At 35.1% G+C, this 19,939-nt stretch overlaps 1 protein-coding gene across 1 annotated transcript in view; it reads right to left on the bottom strand.

The window, feature by feature from the left end:
• ARMC3 (armadillo repeat containing 3) overlaps window positions 1–19,939 on the bottom strand; it is a 78,273-nt gene that overhangs the window by 26,891 nt on the left and 31,443 nt on the right. The window contains exons 8-10 of the mRNA XM_074324839.1: window positions 17,277–17,460; window positions 6,225–6,377; window positions 6,018–6,123 (exon numbers count right to left, since the gene is read on the bottom strand). Of these exons, the coding sequence (XP_074180940.1) occupies window positions 6,018–6,123; window positions 6,225–6,377; window positions 17,277–17,460 (443 nt within the window). The remainder of the gene's footprint in view (window positions 1–6,017; window positions 6,124–6,224; window positions 6,378–17,276; window positions 17,461–19,939) is intronic.

Here is a 19,939-nt window from a genome sequence, read left to right as displayed (position 1 = left end):
ACACAATTCCTTTCACTGTTGGGAAAATAGAACTGAAAATATTTCCCTGTGAAAAACCCTATGCAGCAAACACAATAATTACACAACTGTAGCATTATTAAGTCCAAGTGATATGTCAGATCTATAACCGGAGTTTGCATTTTTCATGGGACTGTATTTTAATTTTATATATCACCGTGGATTATTTCTATGGTCAATGTTTCTTTAATTAAAAAGTATTCTAAGTGACAAGATTACTTATTCTAAATGAATCTGTGCATATTGGCCAACACGTATGATCTGGAACAGATGTTAAAATTTATTTTCAAAGAGTGATAGTACACATCTCTAGCCATCTCAAAGGTAGATATCCCTCTAGTGGAATGGAGAAGGGGGAGTGAAACTTGTGGTATTTTGCCAATTTTAAGGGAGGTAGGTTTTTTCCCTTCTAAATGACTATCATCACTCACTGCACCACAGCCTTAAATGAACAATAAAATATTGACAATTATAAGAAATAGCATTAGTCTATACTTAAATTTATAGAATAAAAGAAATGAAAAGAAATGGTAAAAAATATACAAATACATGGCCTTCCCTCAACTCTATTTAATGGGGTGTGAATGAAAAACAAACAACGCACACACACACTTTATAGTGTGCTTTCTATACACACTAGAGAGCTTTCACATTCCCAGAAGACACTTAAGGTCAGGCCCTTCCCTGACAATACTGACCTGACTGATAGGGTTTGAGTCACTGAATAAATGAAGTAACCACTGCCTTTTCTTGATGTACTTACTGTGTGAGGTTCTGGATGTGGCATAGCCTTTAAACATTTTCTCTACAAATTGCCTGGCTTTCTTAAGCATGGTTCTCCATGAATAATTCTATTAGGTATTAAAATTATTTAGTCAATGTTTTATTTTTATGTTAGTGAAGAGAAATATTAATACTGATAACACAAAATGACAGGTCATCCATATATAATGAGGACATTCAAAAGTTCCCAAAGCACTCAAACGTATATCCATATAGTTTGGGGGCATTCTGTCTCTTTCTGGAGTTCTTTTGGGGTGTACGCCTTACTGTTTCCTCACTTCCTCTGTTGTAATCCTGACCAGACGTCACACAATAGCAGGACAGTCCCTAGAGAGGAGCTCTTTGTTTCTGCTATTGTGGAGGCCAGCAGTGGCCCAGCAATCAATCAAATTTTTTTTTTTTTTAAGTAACCACTATTTTTGTTCCCATTTGAACTTTGTTGTGGGAAGTTAAGGAAGGGTATAAAAAATAAAAAATAAAAAAAACAAGGAAATGGAGATAAAAGGGGTCTCAAGATTTAGGGAAATCACCCAGTTCTTTGTGGAGATAGTACAGAAGAAGAATGAAGAATCAGAATTCATATGATCTTTATGTAAACTGTAGACTTGAGTATGGCTTTTCTATAACAAAACCACAGTTTTTACTTACTTATCTATAAGTATTAAAATAATTATGATTGTTACTTTTTATATTTTTACTTTATTCATTGTTTTCCTAAAATAATTGTACCTTTTGAAAACAATATCTAGTCAATAATCACACTATTTTCTAATTTTTTCATAATTTACCAATAGTCAAAATTTAGTTAGTGTTAGCAGAAAGAAATGAAAAACATTGAACCCTTTTTATTCTTGGGATAACTTAAAAACTCTCATTCTGATTGGACCCAACAGATGGCAGTGATGTTATAAATTAATAGTTGAAAATATTATTATAATATGTAAGATGTGCCCCTCAAAAGAATGTCAACCAAGAAGAATTCTCTCAGGTACTTGCATAAGTAATGCAAAACTTTGATATGACTAATTGCATAGAAGAGTACAAGTAAATAGAACACGAAATGTAGCTGAAAATAACATTACCTCTTTCAAAGATTAACTTTTTGCTTTCCAAAAAGGACTACAAATTAAGAATTGTCAAAGAGATCAGCAGTAAATCAAGAAAGAATGGATAATGGTGTTCAAATTAATTAAATGGATTACATTTTTATATAAAATTCATTAATGCTTCTTGAGTTGCATTTTCATCTATTTCTTCATATGGGGGTTGTTTTAGCCTTCTCACTTTTTATTTATTCACTTATAAAGTAATTTTACTTTTCTTCTTCTATCACGTTACGTAAATCTGGCTGTTCTTGTTTTCTTTTCCTATGCCTTTAAATAGTTATTTTTTATTCTTATTCATTGTCTTTTCATATTTTTATCCATTTTAAATAATCTGTATTATGCAGATAATACAGAATGAAAAGTATTTTATGTTATCATAACATGCCAGTGTTTACTCAATTCATGAAATGAGCCTCCAGCTCCAGAAGGTACCCTGAGTTTAACAATTAGAAATCCATTTTAGGCACAAGATATGAGTGTAGGAGAAGGGGTTACTTTTTTTTAAATTTCATCTTCTGTCTTTATTATTATTATTTTTAATTTAACAAAATTTTCATTTACAGGTGACATATAATATTATATTAGTTTCAGGTGTACGACATAGTGATTATACATTTTATAACTTATTAAGTGAATATCCCAAAACAAAAACAAATTCATAGATACAGAGAACAAATTGATGGTTGCCAGATGGGAGGGAGTTTAGGGAGATGAATGAAAAAGGGGAAGGGATTAAGATGTACACCTTGTCAGATATAAAAACAGTCACAGGGATATAAAAGTAAAGCACAGGGAATACAGTCAATAATATTGTAATAATTGTATGATGTCAGACGTATACTAGACTTACTGGAGAAGGGGTTAGATTTTAACAAACAAAATTAGAATTCTCAATTCTTAACTGCATTTAACAAAATGAGGCAACAAATTATCAGGTATCCAAATGGTTACCCAATGCACCTGAAAGACATGAGCTCTGGGTGTTTTCCTCCTTCACTTATTTAGGTGTAGTGGAAAAGCGACTTTCTCATTGTTTCTAACCCCCATGTCCAGCCACTCCGGATGGAGAACCATGACTGGGCCTCAGTTCTATAGCGCTTTGCTAGGAAACGCAGTGGCAACACTCACTAATGCTGAGTTTAAGCTAATAATGTTTTAAAGACGATCTAAGTAGAAAACATTTTTTATCAAAGTAACCAGTCATCTTTGTTGTCTCTTCTGTGTTAATTAAATACTCTAGGAAGCTTGTTGGAAGGATCATTGAACATGGCTTATTTGTTTTCATTCCTTTTGATTGACTATAAAAGCTTTTTTCAGCTCCAGTCTTCAGCATTTGGCACAAACATGTCAACTCTGACTCCATTTCCTCCTCAAAAATATTTACTCCTCAAAAACATTTACTTTTACAAAGTCCAAAGTAAAACTATGTAGGCCTCAAAGAATATCCATAAAACCACTTTCATTCATGTCTCAGATCCCTTACCAAACACAAGTTGAAAAAAAACAAAACAAAACTCTGAATGGACAGTATATAATAGATTAAAGAAATAACAGTAATTAAATTTTTTTAATTTAAAAATTAAATCAAATTACAAAAATAATGTTGATATCATAGATATCAAGCACCATTTTGTCCTAATTGACTTTTCTATGTTGGTAAAATGGAACTGTACAGTCAGATGACAAAAATCTGTGAAATAGGTAATTGAAAGAGAAAGTCTGTTGGCAGCCTCTTTTAGAACTACTTACCATCCTAATTTTCTATGATGTTATATAAAACTGTGAAACAGTAAAAGCCAGACATTCTCACATCAAATCAAGACATCTATATACTCTGGAGGCCTATTAAAGTATTCTCGATAATATATAAATCTAAATGCACTGGAGATGGAAGTATTTTAGTGCCACTGATAAGATTTTTGCACTGGCATGATTATACTGGAAAAAAAACCCTCTCAATATGCTATTTTCAAATTGCTACATATTATGACTCAATATTCTAGAAATTTGTGTGCTTTCATACGGATGATGATGACCCTGAATTTAGGAAATTACTGTGTAAAGACTGTAGCTATTAGAGGAACACAATTTTGTTTTGATGTTTATACATTTTGGCTATGTTTTTATCGGGCATTGTTAGATTTTTCGTCATTGCATTAAAATATTTGTGTGGGAGTAAAGAAAGGGAAAGAAAGGGTAAGAAATAGGTTAAGTATATGGTGGCAGTGGTGGAGGATTTATTTCAAGTTAGAGAAAGGTAATTTTAGCCACAATACTACAAAACAATAATATGCGCAAGTTAATAACTAATGTATTGTGATGATTAATTTCATGTGTCAACGTGACTGAGCTAAGGGATGCCCAGATAGCTGGTAAACATTATTTTTTAGTGTGTATGTGAGGGAGTTTCAGGAAGAGATTAGTATTTGAATCAGCAGACTGAGTAAATATACCCCTTCTATTCCCCCACTTCCCCCACCCCCTGCCACCAATGTAGGTGGGCATCATCTAATCATTGAGGGCCTGAATGGCACAAAAAAAAGGAGGAGGAAGGATGAATTTGCTCTTCTGCTTGAGTTGGGACAACCGTCTTCTCCTGTCTTCAGACATCAACTCCCTGGTTCTCAGGACTTTAGACTTGGACTGAATCACACCACCACCTTTCCCGAGTCTCCAGAGTGCAAACAGCAGGTCATGGGACTTTTCAGCCTCTATAATTGTGTAAGCCAATTCCTATATATAAAACCTCTATCTATCTATCTATCTATCTATCTATCTATCTATCTATCTATCATCTATCTATCTATCTATCTATCTATCTATCTATCTATCTATCTTTCTATTTTCTATTGGTTCCATTTCTCTAGAGAACCCTAGCACATGTACAAGATGAGATACAGGGAGAGTATATAATTATTTTATTTTTAAAAGTTACCGTCAGGAAATTCTTACTGTTTTATAAGGCAGTCTTAACTTCTGTAGAGAAAAGAATATAGACTTTGGAGTCCAACAGACCTGGGTTTAATTTCTAGCTCAGCTATTATAATAAATATTTATACCCAAGAACATTAGGTAATTTTGCAGAGCCTCAGTTTCCTCATTAGTTGATAGATTATCTTGATAATTAAATTTTTCAATGACTATAAATCACATACCATGCTTAGAATACAGAGGATGCTCCTTCCCAACCTTTCTTTGTAGTATTTACCATAATATGTTGTCTTAAATTGACTTTTTAAATGTTTCTAGATTTATTTAATGTTTATGGTGCTTTAAAATGGATCTTTTAAGTTTTTTCTAGATTTATCAAATGTTGTTATACAATGTTGTCTTTAAGACAGCATTATCCAGTTTTATTTGTACTAGAACCTTCCACGAGAGTTAGCCTGTGACCTAAATCAAGTTGCCTGCACATTTTCCAAACTAGCCCAGAAATAGTCAAGATTTTATAACAGTCATGTGTCACTTAATGATGGAGATACATTCTTGGAAATATGTCCTTTGGCGGTTTTGTCATTGTATGAACACCCTAGAGTGCACTTACACAAACCTGGATGGTCTGGCTTACCACACACCGAGGCTGTATGGTATGGCTTATGCTCCTAGGCTACAAGCCTGTACAGCATATTACTGTACTGAATACTATAAATATTTGTGTATCTAAATGGCATTTGTGTACCTAAACCTATCTAAACACAGAAAAGCTACAGTAAAACTATGGTATATGGTGCTTTTGATCAGCACAGCAGGTTTGTTTACCCCAGCGTCACCACAAACACGTGAGTAATGTGTTGCCCTACCACTTGACGATGGTTACAACGTCACAAGGCAATAGCAACTTTTCAGCTCCATTATAATCTCCTGGGACTGCCGTTATACACGTGCTTGGTCATTGACCAAAACATCGTTATGCAGCATATGACCGGACCTTTGCAAAACAGGCCTACCTGATGACTTATTTTCATCAGGATTCCTGAGGTTTTCATAAAGGTTTTTTCCCAAGACGGACCATTTGAAAGAATAGGTAAATTGCCTGGAAAGCCAAAGTATTAAAATGAGCACTTCTTGGACTCTGATCACCCACATAAGGCAGAACCTTTTTGTACTTACTTGGCATTTGCAGGATTGCAAGTGGTCAGATTGGCCAGGGCCAGGGCAGCAGCTTCCCTTACCTCTTCATTGTCACTTTTTAGCAACTGAATTAACTGCGGAATCCCTGCAGCAAAAGAAATGTAAAATGTGACTTTACGAACATCCACGTAAACTAGAATATGGTCACCTAAAAATGTACAAAATGGTTCCTTCCAGTTTGCTTACCCTGATGATTGAAAAAATCTTTGCTGCCCGAATTCTCACACATTGCTGAAATAGCTTGGGAAGCAGCAATTTTCGTTCCATCACTTTCAGAACTCAGAAGGGCTACAAGGCACTTTTCAACTTCTTGTTCGTGAAAAAGTTTTCTGTTTTCAGCTTTCATAAACCAAAAGGGGGAAAAAAATCAGAATTTTTCTGCAAAAACTGTGCAAATATTACTACTTCCCCATCCAAAATATGACAGGAATTCAAGCTGTTTGCTAGCTTTAGTCACAGAGTCTAAACCAAACGAAGTCTATTCCTATTTAACCTTTAGAGCACAGGGATTCTGCACAATGAATCATGGTTAGTGCCTTTTTTCCTATTCCCTTATATGACACCAATGCTATGGCAAGTTTCAGATTTAGCAAGAACTATTTAACACCAATCTGTGTGGCTGGCATGGTGCTGTGTTCACACATCCTATCATCTCGCTAAGGATAAAAACCTATTTATTTGATGTTTATTCTAAATATAAACACAATATTTGAAAAATACCTAAGATGTACTGATGAGCTGGATGCTCAAGAGAAGAGGAAAAAGTAAAAATGAATAATGAAGTATGATCCCGAGTCTTAAATAATAATAATATAAACAATAATAAAATTAATAAATAATAAATAAAATAATAAATTCCAAGTCTTAAGGAATTTATAATTTCATATAAAAATCATAATCATCTTTTATCTTAAGTTGCAATACGTGCTGATGCAGCAAAAATTAATATAGTGATTTAATTGCTAAGTTACCAGAAACTTAATCTAAACATATATTAGCATAGTTTTGTTTATTTGAAAACAAATAGTAATGACTCAAAGTGCATACCATGATGTTCACCACATTATAAAACACTAAATTAAAAACCAAAGTATTTTTAATGTTCTTTTTGTTCCCTAATGTTCTTTTCTTGATTTCGTTTGAGTTTAAAAAAAAAAAAATGACAATCTCATTACTATACTAAAGCAAATATTGCATTAAACTAAATTAGAACATGAAAACCTAATTTTTTTGTTTTGTGTTCTAGTGTTAATTCTAAATAAGTTACTATTCATTAAAAAGCATGTACTAGAAAATATATGTTAAACCAAACTCAGTTTTAATTCCCTAAGAAGTAACACTACTTTGAAAAGAAACAGCTTACAAATAATTCCTTGCTAATTTATTTACAGTTCCTTCATAAAATTTTGTCATTGGTTTGATTCTCCATTAATTAACCTTTATAAAGTCAATTTACATGATTAAAGCAGAATGTGTGATATGTGCTATTAGGATGCTGATATATAAGAGAACAATATTCTGTTAAAATAAAAATCTGCAAAAAATGTTAATACTAATTTAGATTACGACATCTACATGTGGAACTAATTCATTACTTATACATATTTTAATTAACTTGTGGTTTTTTTTCAGAAATTTTTTCAGAAATTATCTCAACTAGGTTTGCATTTTAAAGTTAAAATATTTCTGTCTTCTTTCAACCATAATTTTTTAAGTCATCCCTTTCACAGAAGCAGTGTCACATTCAGATGCCACCATATTTGCAAATACTTTTAGCCTTTGTTCATCTGATACCTAGATGTATGCTGAACGATCTGGCCATATCTGGCACAAGCTAAATTACTAACAGTTTTGTTCATTCATCTTAAACCAATCTTGAACCATGTCCTGTAATCCTGTCATTTTAATCCCTGCTCCTTTCATTAAAAATTAGAATTCAAGCAGGTTTCATTAAAAAAGCTTTGATTAACATTTAAATCTGAAGTACGTGGCTTCTAAGATGTTTTAAAATATATGTAGGCCTTATTAGTTTTCTCTGAATAAACAAGATCTGAAACTTTTCTACAGTATCTGACCTAAAATGCTTAGATTTATAATTAACAATTCCCTAATGGCTCTAAATCAATTTTACTAAACAGAATATTCTAAGCACAGGTTCTATCAGGAAAATCAGCCAAAAGAATTAATTTGAAAAGACTAACTTTTGAGTATATAATTGTTGCATTCAAAAAACAGTGTATATGCAATTATTGCAAAGATTTTTAAAGCAATTTAAACATTGTGGGTAATTAGTTTCTCAACCCTGCTGATAGTATTCTCGAAATCCAGCTGTGTTCACCAAACCTCAAAAATGCTGATGGCAGTAAGGCTATGATAGATTTAAAAGATGAATTACCATATTAACCAAGTACCCTCATTGAATTGCTACACCAAGAAGTATTTATGTTTTAATTATGCAGATAATAAAGATGACAGCTCAATTCTGCTACTAATAGAGGAATGTCATTTAAAAATAGTATTTGTTCAATATCACTAAAATAAAAAGCACGAGGTTTTGTAACTGAAAATAAATCTGTATATAATGATGCTTTTCTTCACCTCTTCTCAGAAATTGCTATTGTGTCACTTCTGCTCCTGCTGAGATGTTAATGTCAGTTCATAAACCTTGTGGCAACGTGGTAATTAACACCTTCCTCCTTCTGGTGCTAGGTCAAAGGCATACTGACTTGGGCTTTCCATGGTGGTGATGCATGTTAAAACTATTCAACCACCAAATCTAAAGAATGTATTATGTGTTTGTGTGTTTCAGCTGTATTTTTGACATACAATGTCAATGGCATTGCATAACCTAGCCTACAAAAAAAAAAATGTTTAAGTTATTTATTTTTTTAGTTACAGTTGACATTCAATATTATTTCATATTAGTTTCAGGTGTACAGCATAGTGGTTAGACATTTCGATAATTTATGCAGTGATTCTCCCAGATTAGTCTAGTACCCACCTGGCACTGTAAAAGTATATAGTTGTTGCCACAAAAATCTTTGATGATTATGGAAAGTAAAGAAAAAAATGTTATAAATGAATATCGATGATTATATTGTTCTTAACAACAGTAGAAGGAGCAATATTTTTTAAAACCTAATTATGAATGGAGTTTTCTAATTATTTTCATTATTTTAAAACTTCTTCATGATTACTTACTTTCAACACAGAAATATTAAGAGATAACTTTGTTAAACCTGATGAATTTTTAGAGTTTATAATTGTTACTAATATCAAATAAGGCATGTCTAAAATAGAATAAGGCACGCCAGATCTGGCTGGGTCTGGCAGAGAGAGGTCAAGGCAGGTAACAGTTGACATAAAAAAGGGTAGACAAGAAATACAGACAGGACCTGAAAAGAAGGCACAATCTAGAATTGAGACGGAGGCCCAATCTAGAATTGAGACGGAGGGAGAGGTAGCTATTGTGGATCTGGCCAGGTCAACAGCGTTAAGAGGTAAATAAATTCACAAAAATAGAAGAGAATAATCAGGTAAATGAGGAAGATGCCTATCTATCCTCTAGCACTGGCCCTAGGGAACATGATATTGGTTCTGAGCTAGTATTGTGCTCTGGGCAGAGTGTGCAGCTCTACCCAAAACGCATGGCTAAGGCAGTTCCAAGTCCTTAGGGGGATACTGCTTCTGGAGAAGCTTGGAATAGAGACATGTTTTCAAAACCCTGTCCTTCCAATCAGGAGAGGGTTCATGCTTGAGGATTTATTGGGATATGTGGACAGAGAAAAAGCTTCAATCTTTGTGGAATCATTTATGTCTCTAGAGGCTCCAAGGCTCAAGCTTTCAGACCAGGTATCTCCTAGACTGTAAGAAAATGAAACCATCTCTTCACCCCTTAGACTTGCAGATTCATTTAACACACTTTCCTATTGTTTGTACAGTCACCAAAAGTGGACACAGTTTAGGAAGGAAGGTAGATTATGCCAGAAAGGGTAGAGAAAAGTTTCCAGTTGAGCAAGCTGAGTTATAAAATGTAAGCTTTTACAGGAACAGATGAAACCTGCAAGACAATAGCGAAGGATTGCTACTATCATACACATGGGCAGTTGGTCGAATGACGTTAGGGTAGATGTAAATCTCATCTCATCTGGAAAATGGTGGTTCTGCTAAGCAATGGAAATTAGCTTTTGTTCTGTGTTTGCTTGATATTCTAAAGTAGCAGGTCAGACTACCTGAGTTCACGTACAGCTTTTTGCTTTAACCTACAATACCAAGGATAGATGAAGGCTATGCTTTAAGGAAACTAGTAGTTTATTTAAAGCAGAATAGGCTATACTAAGTTAAACCATGAGAAAGTACATTTTAAAATGTCTTACAGGAAGATGGAAAAACCAGTTATCTTATAGAACCCTCAAAAAACAACAGAATTAGAAAAATTTGATTTTCCCTTTGAGCCTAGCCATTTGAAGAACGTGGATACCAATAGGTCAAAATAGGATTTTCAAAATCAGCATCCAGACTAAAGGCCTAAACCAGAGCAAATATGTATAAAAATTGTGGCCTAACATAAGTTATATGCTCCACAGCACAATGGATCTGAGCAAGAACAAACTGATAACCAATGGCCATATGATAGTATGGACGAATCTCTGATTCCAAGCTAAGGCATCTAGACTTGATCCTGTTTATTCTAGTCCAACAGTTAGGGACTTGGAGCCCATGGATCCTGAAGGCATAGATGGGTTCCAGCAGTCCACAAATTCCCTGAAATTACATGCAGAATGTTGTGCATATCTGCATTTGGTGGGGGGAGAAGGGAAAACTTTTTCATCATATTTTCAAAGAAATTAAAGATTCCTCAAAAGTTGAGTTCGGGTAATATAGTTGGATGTTCTTGGAAGTCATCAGAAATATAGGCAAGAAGTCAGAAGACAGGTCATCATTAGATACAGATTTGGGATTCATAAGCAAAGAAGAAGTCAGCTGAAACGTCAGTCACAAGTGAGATTCTCAGGGAGACAAGATAGAAGATAGGGAAGGCAAGTTTAATACTGACATGATAGGTGAGTGAGAGGTAAAGTCAAAAGGTGGGTCTGATGATTAGGATCGTCACCAGGGAAGCTGGGTATTATGGTGATTAAGGGGTAAAAGAGTCTTCTGGAGGAGGGGGCCATCAACAGTGTGGAATGCCACAAAGAGGTCAAGTAAGGACAAGGCTGAAGATGTATCTGTAGGCTTTAGGAGTTGGGAGGTCAAGGTCAAATTCTATAGGGACTGTTTTTGTGGAATGGTGGAAGCAGAAGTCACATGCAGGAGGCTGATGGAGATAAGATGAAGATGTGGCGTTATTTAAAATTGATTAGTTTTTCAAAGAGGTTGATGAAGAAGAAAAGGAGAAAAAGAAGGCCCTGAGCAGGTACAAAAGAGGAAGAAACAAATTTCCATAAACTACATGTGGTCAATGAACAATTATAGGCTCCTCAGAATGCTCCAAACTTTTATCAACTTCCTCCTATATAACCAGTGGGACCAGGAGAAAATAGCATGTTAGTTCTGCAATGCCACATTAGAGAGAAGCCTTATCATCATCCAAAACTGGGCTAAAGGATTCCATTGCTTTCTCAATTGATGGGGAAATAGGCAAAAGGCACCACATAAGCCTTATCTATCAAAACCAGGCCTAGGCAGAGCACTCCTCATTCCATGGTGAATAAAACATTAAAAACCAAAATTATGAAAGAGTGTGTGATAGGTGTGGAAGAAAGAGAACAGAGATGGTCTAAAGATAATAAATAGTCCTGGGGCAAAATATTAAATTGAACAAAAACAATAATAAAAAGTATAATAGATAAAATTGTTTCCTTAGGAAAAATAAAACATGATTCTGAGATCAAAAGGCTTTATAAGCAGACAGAGAGAGTCTCAGACACATTTTTGCAAAATTTTTGAACCATAGGATAAAGGATTCTACCCAAATACAAAAAGAAAGCATCTTATATACAAAAGAATGGAAATCAGATTCAGACTCCACAAAAGCAAGGTTCACAGAAATTTAAGATAATGTTACAACGCAAGAATTCTAAACCTAACTGAACGGTCATATAAGTATGATGGCAACAAACATTCACAGATCCTCTTGGAAAAGTACACTACTCTTGACTATTCTTGAATAAATATACTCTAATTAACTGAGAGATGAATCAAAATGAAATCTTAAGAATGGGTATGTTTTATTGTGACAAATTTATAATGTACACTGAAACAGATCTGATATGTAAATAACTAAATGGTAAATGTGGATGAAATTGAATGTAATGGCAAAGTAATTCTTAAAAAAGAGGTTTACATAGATTTTAGTGAGGAGAATCTATAGCCCCCTACGAAACTTATAAACATCAGGAAGGGGAAGAATTATGGAAGTAAAATATCATAACTTTCTTTTTAGAATAACCATTTATTTTTTAATAATCTATGTAACAAACAAGAAAGAAAGAAAAAGAGAAAGAAATAAAACAAAGGAGCTAGCATAGAAAAAACAGAAAGCATAAAACATGATGTCATAAATAAGGCCAAATAAAATAGTTGTAAAAATAAATCTAACAATGTTTCATCACCCTGTGTTTGGATCTAGTGGTAGTGAAGATTTCTCAATTTTGCTAATTTGTAGGGACCTCACCATCCTTTGTTTGTTCCCTTAACCCTAACTGTACTTCTGAAAGTAATTTCTTCATTTATCTCTTTAATTAACCATCTGGAGTTTACAGAGCTGTTTTCTGCCAAGACCATGTTTGGTAACACATGGCAATCTTAATATTAAATTAGAATTTAAAGTTGATAAGCAGTAAGTGAAGTTTTAAAAAAAATCAGTAGTGGAGATAAAACAGTATTAAATAAATCAGAATTGGTTAAAATAAAATTACAAGAGAAAATAAACAAATAACATAGTGGAAAACAACATACCACTCTTCATCTGTGACAGATCAAAGTAAATTAAAAATAAAGACAAAAAGGACTGTACAATATAATTTATAAAGTGGAACTAAAAGATAAATAGTAAACTCTGCACTCCATAGGAAATACATATTTTGCTTATTCAACAAATATTTATTTATTTACCTCATTCATTGTTTATCCCTATCTTGTAGAATAGTGCCTTACATGCAGCATGAATACTATAAATATTTGTTAAGTAGTAAGCAAAGAGTATACCTTTTCAAGACTTCATAAAACACTGTACACATTGATCAGTGAAAATGCAATATTATCCTTGAAGCAAATTTTGCATTTTTAAACTATAAATAAAAAATGTTAGTATTTAAAATGAAAGAACTTTAGCTCTGGTCCTAAGAAATGGGATCTGGGGTTCACTAGAGGTCTTTCCCTCAAAGGATTAGCCCAATGTGCTGATATGGTCAAAAGGCTGACTAAAACACTAGATTCATAAGACTGAATATGAAAAGAACTCATAAAATGATGGTGCATGTTTTAAAAATGCTGTTCATACTTATCACCACATTTCAAGGAGGGTATCACGAACAACAGAAAGTCCAGAAAAGTAAGAGAATGATTACAGGATAGCCTGAGGACGTGATTTATGGGGAGAGACTAAATAAGATAAGGATTCTTCAGTCTGAAAAACTGATGGTTGAGGGAATGTGAAAAAAAATCACAAAGGGTGTAGATTAAATAAATACAGATTTAGTTATTAGATTCTAAAATAAAGGGCAAGGGAATACAATTTGGAACTGGAATGTAGTCATTTTAGAACTATACGGAAGTAGATTCATAAAACATTAAGTGCCAGATGGGACTCAGATACTATCTGGTCAAAATTCTTTGCGTTACAAATAAAGGATGGATTTCAACAAATGGTGCTGGGAACACTGGGTATTTACATGCAAAAGAATGAAGTTAGATACTTACCTTATACCATATACAAAAACAATTCAAAATAGATCAAAGACCTAAATGTAAGACCTAAATGTACAGTTTCTTCCAAACTGTAACACTGTTGGAAGAAAACATAGGGGAAAAGCTTCATGACATTGGATTTAATGTCAGTAAGGATTTATTGGATTTGGTACCCAAAGCAGAGGCAAAAAAGAAAAAAACAGATAAATAGGACAACATCAATATTAAAAACTGTGCATCAAAGGACACAATAGAGTGAAAGGGCAACCCACAGAATGGCAGAAACTATTTGCAGATCATTATCTGATAAGGAGTTAGTATCCGGAATATATGAAGAACTCCTCAATTCAACAACAACAAAAAATAAACAATCTTGTTAAAAAATAGGCAAAGGATTTGAATAGACATTTCTCCAAAGAAGACACACAGCAGCCAATAAGCACACGAAGAAAATGCTTAACATCACTAATCATTCGGGAAATGCAAATCAAAACACAGTGAGATAACACCTCACACCCATGAGGATGTAAAAAATGAAAACTAGCAAGTGTTGGTGAGAAGAGGAGAAATTGGAACCCATGTGCCCTGCTGATGGGAATATAATATGGTGTAGCCACTTTGGAAAACATTATGGCAGTTCCTCAAAATATTAAACAGAGAATTGCGATATGATCAAGCAATTCCACTTCTGGGCATATACCCCAAAGAAATGAAAGCAGGGACTTAAAGAGATATTTGTACATCCTTGTTCCTAGCAGCATTCTTCACATAGCCTGCAGGTGGAAGCAACCCAGATGTCCGTCAGTGGATGAATGGATCAACAAAAATGTGGTTTATATATTCAATAGAATATTATTCAGTCTTAAAAAGGAAGGAAATTTTGACACAACATGGATAAACCTTACGGACATCATGCTAAGTGAAATAAGCCAGTCATAAAAGGACAATTATTGTGTAATTCCACTTACATAAGTACCTAGAATAGTCAGAATCAGAGATGCAGAAAGAATGGTGGTTGCCAGGGACTGCAGGGAGGGTGGACCGGGGACTTAGTGCTTAATGGGTACAGAATGTCACTTTTGCAAGATGAAGAGTTCCGTGGATGAATGGTGGCGACGAGAGCACAACAATGTGAATTTACTTAATGGTTAAGTGAATTCACTTATTAGTTACTTAAATGGTTAAGATGGTAAATTTTCTATAATGTATATTTTACCACCATTTAAAAAATAAAACATTTCATTTCCTTCAGTCCAAACCTGCTCCTCTTCTTGAGTTCCCCATTTCTGTAAGTGGCATTAATCTACTTCCAGCTGTCCAAGTCGGAAAGCTGGCCTCATCCTCGACATCACCTCTTCCTCCCCCAACCCACGTAGCCATTCCACAATTATGGACCCTCCCAACATGCAAGCGCTGTGCTGGTGGTTCTCCTTGTAAATGCCCCTGAGTCCATCCCAACCACCACATCTCTGTTTCAAGACCCCTTCACCTGTCATCTAGAACACCCCAGCAACCCCCTTCTGCCCGGTCCTGCATACTTCCAATCTCTTCTCCACTTTGCAGAAAGAAAGAGTGCTCTTTCTTTAAAAAGTGAAAATGTGTAATGTACCCTCCCCTCTATACGTCAACTCAAGGCTCTTAGTCACCATCAGAGTAAAATTCAAAATCCTTAACTTGGCTTAGAACGCCCATTAACATTTGGCTCCTCCTCATCACTTCTACACACTTAACTCTCAGTTTTCTGCTACATTCTACTCAGTAAGCATTCTGAAAACCTTCAGTTCTGGAACTCACCATGCTCTCTCCCTCCCTGGCCTGTATCAACACTGTTCCTTCCCCTGAGAGCACTGCTGATACTCCCCCATCCCACTAGGACTGTATTTGACCAGCCAATTTCTATTATTTCCTCTGGGTCCTAGCCTGGCTAGGTCCCTTCCTGTTTCAGGAGGACTTGTCTGATCCAAGTCTGCATTAGGTAACCCTCCTGGGTGACCCTGTTTTTCCATCATCAAGCACATTTAACACTGCATTGTGATTGCCTGTTTATTTGCCTGTTCTTGGTTTATTTACACCAAGTGGGTGGTTCAATAAATCATTAATAAATAGATCCAGAGACTCTATAGTTCACTTATTTATAGTCACATACTTAGGTCAGTGCAGTGCCAGTAATGGGACTAGAGATAGAACTAGAACGCCAGGAACTCTCCCTGCGGTGCTATTTCCACTACTGCATCATATGATGGGTGGTAAACTCATGAGACTTACGAGGGGCTGGAACAATCTTCCAATGGCTAAACTTCATTAATCCGAAAAGAAGTTGATGTATGCAAAAATCTTAGATGTGAGAATGTCCCTATCTTCCCACTGCTCTGTCTCTTTGGGTCTCAAATAGCGAAGAAGGCCTGGGATAGATGGAAAAAGAACTGACCAGATATGATATGGTCTAGTTCCACAGAACGCTGAATCAACCAACTTTTGCCAATATTAAGAACCTTAATTTTACAGCATAACTCACAAGACCACTCTATATCTACCATGTACTGGACAATGAAATTTGGCTTCGTGTTTTGAAACTTTGCCTTGAGAAATCCAATATGGGTTGAAAAGGAAATGTTTCCTATAACATACACACATATATATATATATACAAATATGAGTACATATGTTTAGAGTATAAATCACTTAAACTAGTCAAAGTTGTCATCATTTATGTGAGGAGTGATGTGGATGGGGGAAAATAAAGTCACATCATTTGCTAAGTAAAATACTCCAAATATACATAAATTAAAACCATAATTTCATCTTTGGTGCTTGTGATATAATTAATCTCTCATATTTTACAGATTTATGTCAACACAGCTTGCCACTGAGATGAAAATTGTATTATGTATATAGTATGAGCATACTATTTTTCACAACTCTATAACATGATGCTGACTCCAGCTCAAACTTGAAATTACTGTATAGATACCGTTCCAAATGGATTTATTGAAACACTGTTTTATGGATCACAAGCATTGCATACATTCTGCATAAATCCAAAATTAAGAGAAACAAAGGCTTAAAACGTAATTTAGGATTGAATCGTTTAAAAAAGATAGGGTTACAATTAAATCGTATTGAGTTTATTATATCCTTAACAAAGCAATCCCTCCTCGAACTCGCTGTCATTGAGGTTAATTTTGGCCTTAAATAATATGTATAGCACTATTCTCAAGTGGTCATTTAAAAAGCAGACAAATACTCTAGTGTCTGTTAGTACTACTAATCAAAAGAAAAAATACAAGAGGGAGTATGGATGTATAGTTAATATAAAATGAGACATACGATTATAAGCTGCTATAGTAATTGCTTTTGCTGCATTCTTCTGAATATCAGGAATTGTAGAGTTTTCTGCAAATGTCAGGAGCTTCTTAAGACCTCCTGTCTGCTGAATCAGTACCACCGTATCCATATCTTCAAGGCAATTGGCTACCACTGAAAGCACTTCTATATGCAAGTCATTCAATTCCTAATAATAAAAGCAAACACAACTTTAGAAAGTTGTACTAAAAAAATGTATACTTTCCAAAATTTACTGTAAGAGGGACTAAGGTCAGTCAGAACATAATGTAATTAATTTTGTTGGGACAGAGGCTCAAGGAAACAGGTCTATTTATTACTATCACATCACTCTCCCTAACCCTTTGCCCCATCTTTTCTCATTCCCCCTACTCCAAAGTGTTTTATAGATAAAAATAATTACTGGAAACTTTCAGTAATGGTATCCAAGTGAAGGTGCTCATACAACCTTCCACCACCAACAATTTTAAGATCTGAAGAAAATATTTGTTTTCATTAGTTTCAGGCGTACAAAACAATGTAATAGACATTTATCATTTATATCCCTCACACAGTGATAACCCCGCTCCCCACACCTACTACCCCTCTGACATCACATACAGCCATTACATTTCCACTGTTTCTATTCCTAATGCTGTACTCCACTTCTTGTAACTATATAAACATATAAAATTGTAGTTGACATTCATTATTGTTCAGCTTCAGCTTCAGGTGTACAGCGCAGTGATCAGGCATCTACATCATCCCTGAGGTGGTCTCCCTAATGGGACAAGTGTCCATTGGATACCCTACAAAATCTTTACAACATTATTGATTATATTCCCCAAATTGACTTTTGTATTCCCGTGGCAATCTTGTGGTTACTGATTGTGCTTTCTAATCCCCTCACCTTCCCCCTTATCCCCACCCCCCCTCCCATCTAGCAACCCTCAGTTTTTCCTCTATATCTCTGAGACTGTTTCTGATTAGTTCATTCATTTATTCTTTTCTTTAGATTCCACATATAAATGAGATCATATGGTGTTTGTCTTTCTCTGGCTGATTTATTTCACTTAGCGTGTTCTCTAGGTCCATCCATATTGTTGCAAATGGTAAGATTTCATTATTCTTTATGGCTGCATAATATTCAATTGTATAAATGTACCACAATTTCTTTCTTTTTTTTTTTATTGGAGAAGGGGAACAGGACTTTATTGGGGAACAGTGTGTACTTCCAGGCCTTTTTTCCAAGTCAAGTTGTTGTCCTTTCAATCTTAGTTGTGGAGGGTGCTGTTCAGCTTCAAGTTGTTGTTCTTTCAGTCTTGGTTGTGGAGGGCACAGCTCAGCTCCAGGTCCAGTTGCCATTGCTAGTTGAACCTCAGCGGCAGCTCAGCTCAAGCTGCCGTGTTCAATTTTAGTTGCAGGGGGTGCTGCCCACCATCCCTTGCGGGAGTCGAGGAATCGAACTGGCAACCTTGTGGTTGAGAGCCCACTGGCCCATGTGGGAATCAAACCGGCAGCCTTCAGAGTTAGGAGCATGGAGCTCTAACTGCCTGAGCCACCGGGCTGGCCCCCTGTACCACAATTTCTTAATCCAGTCGTCTACTGATGGGCATTTCGGTTGTTTCCATGACTTGGCTATTGTATATAGTGCTGCAATAAACATTGGGGTGCATAAAGTTTTTCAAATTAGAGTTTTGGATTTCTCTGGATAGCTACCTAGGAGTGGAATTGCTGGGTCATAAGGTAGTTCCATTTTCAGTTTTTTGAGATATCTCCACTGTTTTCCATAGTGGCTGCACCAATCTGCAATCCCACCAACAGTGCACAAGGGTTCCCTTTTCTCCACATCCTCTCCAGCACTTGTTGTTTGTTGATTTTTGACGATAACCATTTTGACTGGGGTGAAGTGGTACCTCATTGTGGTTTTTATTTGCATTTCTCTAAAGATTTGTGAGGTTGAGCATTTTTTCTTATGTCTGTTTGCCATCTGTATGTCCTCTTTAGAAAATGTCTTTTCATGCCCTCTGCCCATTTTTTAATTGGGTTGTTTGTTTTTTGGAGGTGAGTTTTTTATAAATTTTGGATATTAACCCCTTATCAGATTTATCATTGGCAAATATGGTCTCCCAATCAGTAGGATCCCTTTTTGTTTTCTTGATGGTTTCCTTTGCTGTGAAAAAACTTTTTAGTTTGATGTAATCCCACATGTTTATTTTCTCTCTTACTTCCCTTGCCCAAGGGGATATATCAGTAAAAATCTTACTCTGGGTAATGTCTGTAAAGTTTCTTCCTATATTTTCTTCTAGGAGTTTTATGGTTTCAGATCTTACATTTAAGTTTTTAATCCATTTTGAATTTATTCTGGTATATGGTGCAAGGAGGTGGTCCAGCTTCATTTTTTTTTGCATGTGTCTGTCCAGGTTTCCCAGTACCATTTATTGAATAGACTGTCTTTACCCCACTGTAAGTTCTTGCTTCCATTGTCGTAGATTAAATGACCATGTAGGCATGGATTTATTTCTGGACTCTCTATTCTGTTCCATTGATCTATGTGTCTGTTTTTATGCCAGTACCATGCTGTTTTGATTTCTGTAGCCTTGTAGTATAATTTGATGTCAGGTATCGTTATACCTCCCACTTTGTTTTTATTTCTCAAGATTGCCGAG

This window comes from Rhinolophus sinicus, linkage group LG02 (assembly GCF_036562045.2).
Source record: "Rhinolophus sinicus isolate RSC01 linkage group LG02, ASM3656204v1, whole genome shotgun sequence".
In the NCBI taxonomy this organism is placed as follows: domain Eukaryota; kingdom Metazoa; phylum Chordata; class Mammalia; order Chiroptera; family Rhinolophidae; genus Rhinolophus; species Rhinolophus sinicus.
Note: the sequence above shows the minus strand (reverse complement) of the source record. Positions and strands in the feature narration are given on the sequence as shown.